This window comes from Merops nubicus, unplaced genomic scaffold (genome assembly GCF_000691845.1).
Source record: "Merops nubicus isolate BGI_N331 unplaced genomic scaffold, ASM69184v1 scaffold8445, whole genome shotgun sequence".
NCBI classification, from domain to species: domain Eukaryota; kingdom Metazoa; phylum Chordata; class Aves; order Coraciiformes; family Meropidae; genus Merops; species Merops nubicus.
The window spans coordinates 7,885-11,295 of record NW_008611588.1 but is presented as its reverse complement, the minus strand read 5'-3'; the positions used below and the strand labels follow the sequence as shown (position 1 = coordinate 11,295).

The 3,411-nt window shown below is 45.0% G+C and overlaps 1 protein-coding gene across 1 annotated transcript; it reads left to right on the top strand.

Annotated features, from left to right (window-relative positions):
* Positions 1-287: 287 nt before the first annotated feature.
* LOC103773879 ([Protein ADP-ribosylarginine] hydrolase-like protein 1) lies at positions 288-1,784 on the top strand (the record flags this gene model as incomplete). The annotated part of the gene is made up of 2 exons (XM_008941259.1): positions 288-420; positions 1,627-1,784. Coding segments are annotated over 2 exons (291 nt in total), but the record flags the coding sequence as incomplete, so codon positions are not given.
* Between the last annotated feature and the right edge of the window lie 1,627 nt (positions 1,785-3,411).

Below are 3,411 nucleotides of genomic sequence, written 5' to 3'. Positions count from 1 at the left end.
GAAATTGGGCCCCTGAAGAAATGACTGAATGGGAGACTTTTCACCCTCCCTGTAAAACCTGGCTAACTGGAACATTTACAGTCTTGCAACCAGGGGAGTTGAGAGTATTTTCAAGAGGCAGGAAGAGAGCTGACAAAGTCAGTCCTTGCCAAGCCTCATTTTTCAAACAATAAGGAATTTTTAGGGCGTGAACTTGGAAAACGACCTTGATCTGCTTTTTGGCCTTGCCGGTGCCCCCCGTGGCGGCGCCTGGCGACCCCCCTGACCCCCCTCCTCTCTCTCTGCAGACGTACAGGAGGTGGAGCTCGGAGGGCCGGGGGGGCAGGCGAGGCCACGACGCCCCCATGATCGCCTACGACGCCCTCCTGGGCTGCGGCGGGGACTGGACGGAGCTCTGCAACCGCTCCATGTTCCACGGAGGTGAGGGACCCCCCAGGCTGGGGGAGTGAGAGACCTCCCAGCTCTCAGCTGCCACTCTTGGCCCAGCAGCCAACGTGTTGTATCAGCACCCATGGGTTGACCCCCAAAAACGCCTCCTCGCAGCAGCAGCTGCCACACAAGTCGTGTGGGGTGCTTCTCGTGGGGGGTTGCATCTGAACCTCGTGGTTCTGCACAAGGAGTATATCTAACAGGGCTTTGTGCTGGGGTCCTCAGCACAAGGAAGACATGGAGCTGTGGGAATGGGGCCAGAGGAGAGCCACAGAAATGCTCCAAGGGCTGGAGCAGCTCTCCTGTTAGGACAGACTGAGGGAGTTGGGGTTCTCCAGCCTGGAGAAGAGGAGGCTCCATAGGGACCTTATTGTGGCCTTCCAGTACTTAAAGGGGGCCTACAATAAAGATGGGGACAGGCTTTTTAGTAAGGCCTCTTGTGACAGTACAAGGGGTGATGATTTTCAGCTAAAAGAGGGGAGATTTAGACTAGACACAAGGAAGACATTTTTTACAGTGAGGGTCAGAAGACACTGGCCCAGGCTGCCCAGAGAGCTGGTCAATGCCCCACCCCTGGAAACACTCAAGGTCAGGTTGGGTGGGACTGGGGGTAACCTGACCTAGTTGAAGATGTCCCTGTTTATTGCAGGAGGGTTGCACTGGATGATCTTTAAAGGTCCCTTCCAACCCAAAACATTCAGTGAGTCTATTATTTGTCCAGGGCTGGCATCTTCCCCCACTGAAATGCTAGCACCTTTGGCAATGAACCTTTTAGCTGCACAGAGTGAAACCAAGGAAGGCAGAAAAATAATCCAGCATGAAAAATAATCCAGCATCCAGTCAAGTGCCAGGCAGATAAAATCTTGCACTTGGAGGCACACAATGAATCACTTTTGCAGCTTTGCAGTGCTAGCCACCATGGCTAGATGTTTTCAAGCTCATGCTGTGCTGTGAGCAAGGACACTCTGTGTAGCAGGGACTCCTGCAATTACCATCCCCTCTTTTTTCCCCATCAATGGCTAGCTGCTTCCAAGAGCTGTTGGGTTGGAGTGGGTTTCCCCCAAACCCAAACCAGCTCCTACCCCAGGAGCCCACCCTGCGCTCCGCTTTGGGTTTGTCGCTGGTTTTTCTGGGTGGTTTCTGGCTGGCTGGGTGAAGATGACACTGAACCTGTTGAAATTCTGCTTAAACTTGCAGGAGAAAGTGCAGCCACGGGGTCGATTGCTGGCTGCCTGTATGGCTTGGTCTATGGTCTGAGCAAGGTTCCCAAAGGCTTGTACCAGGACCTGGAACAACGGGAGAGGCTCGAGTACCTGGGCGAGAATCTTTACCGGCTCTCCACGGAGGAAAAGTAAAGCTGTTTCTGCCTTTTTCTCTTTCTATAGAGACTCCCTAAAACCCCTGTAGATAACTGATGTTCATAGGGAAGGAATTAGCCACGAGTTAGTCTAAAAGGCTGTATGTAGATTGTGTGCAAGCAAAGACAGCTGAATTATTCAAGACGGTCTTGGTGGGGTTTTTTACAGCTGGAGGGATTTCTGAGTATGGAGAGTGCTGCTTAAACCAGTGAGATCGTCTCAAATGGAAAAAAAAATAAGAAATAAAACCTCTTTTGACTGATTTCAGTCTAACTTGCTATAATACCACTTCCTAAACAGCTGTGATGAGGAATTACACATAGAAAATTAATGTTCAGAACTAATGCTTTCCTGCAAAACTAATGGTTGTACCTACTTATGGGGATATTCTTTGTGTGTTTTACAATCCTTTCACCACAGTGTTCCTCCTTGTTCTCAAATCTAATGTGTCTGTGACACTTGTAAACCTAATGGCTCACAGATTAGCTTTTAATGAACCACTGATCCCTGCATCAGCACTGTGGTGCAAGGTATTGTTACATTAGAAGCTTCCAGAAAAGGAAAAGCCAACACTAAAAATACCCTCACTGTGTCTAAGATTTCTGGATTTTGTTTATATTCTTCTTCAGTCTTCAGAACAAAAGCTTTTTAAAAATATAAGTGTCTGGAATATTTTTAAATAAATTAATCTTACACGATTTTCTAAGCATCATTCCTTATTTTTAGATTGAGCCGATTCTGTGTTGCTGTCTCAGTATCAGAATTTTTGGCTGAGCTCTTCAAGCAGTTGTAGGAATTCAGCAGTCAGGCTGTGATGAGCTTCACAACTCTGAGCACCACAAAAACCCCAGGAAGGAAATAATTGCAACTGCTTCACCTTTTTCATCTTTCCTGTTTCCTTTTTTTTCCTTTTCCTTTTATTCCTTTTTTTCCTTTTCCCTTTTCCTCCACAAAAACCCCAGGAAGGAAATAATTGGAACTGCTTTACCTTTTTCATCTTTCCTTTTTCCTTTTTTTTTCCTTTTCATTTTATTCCTTTTTTTCCTTTTCTCTTTTCCTCTCCTTTCTTTTCCTTTTCCTTTTCCTTTTCCTTTTCCTTTTCCTTTTCCTTTTCCTTTTCCTTTTCCTTTTCCTTTTCCTTTTCCTTTTCCTTTTCCTTTTCCTTTTCCTTTTCCTTTTCCTTTTCCTTTTCCTTTTCCTTTTCCTTTTCCTTTTCCTTTTCCTTTTCCTTTTCCTTTTCCTTTTCCTTTTCCTTTTCCTTTTCCTTTTCCTTTTCCTTTTCCTTTTCCTTTTCCTTTTCCTTTTCCTTTTCCTTTTCCTTTTCCTTTTCCTTTTCCTTTTCCTTTTCCTTTTCCTTTTCCTTTTCCTTTTCCTTTTCCTTTTCCTTTTCCTTTTCCTTTTCCTTCCTTTCTTCCTTTCTTCCTTCCTTTCTTCCTTTCTTCCTTCCTTTCTTCCTTTCTTTCTTCCTTTCTTTCTCTTTCTTTCTCTTTCTCTCTCTCTCTCTCTTTCTTTCTCTCTCTCTTTCCCATTTGTATTTCCTTTTCTTTTTTAAAATTTTTAACTCCTTAAAATTTTTTTTTTTCCCAAGAAAACCAACCAACTCTGATTCAGTTCAAAGTTGCAT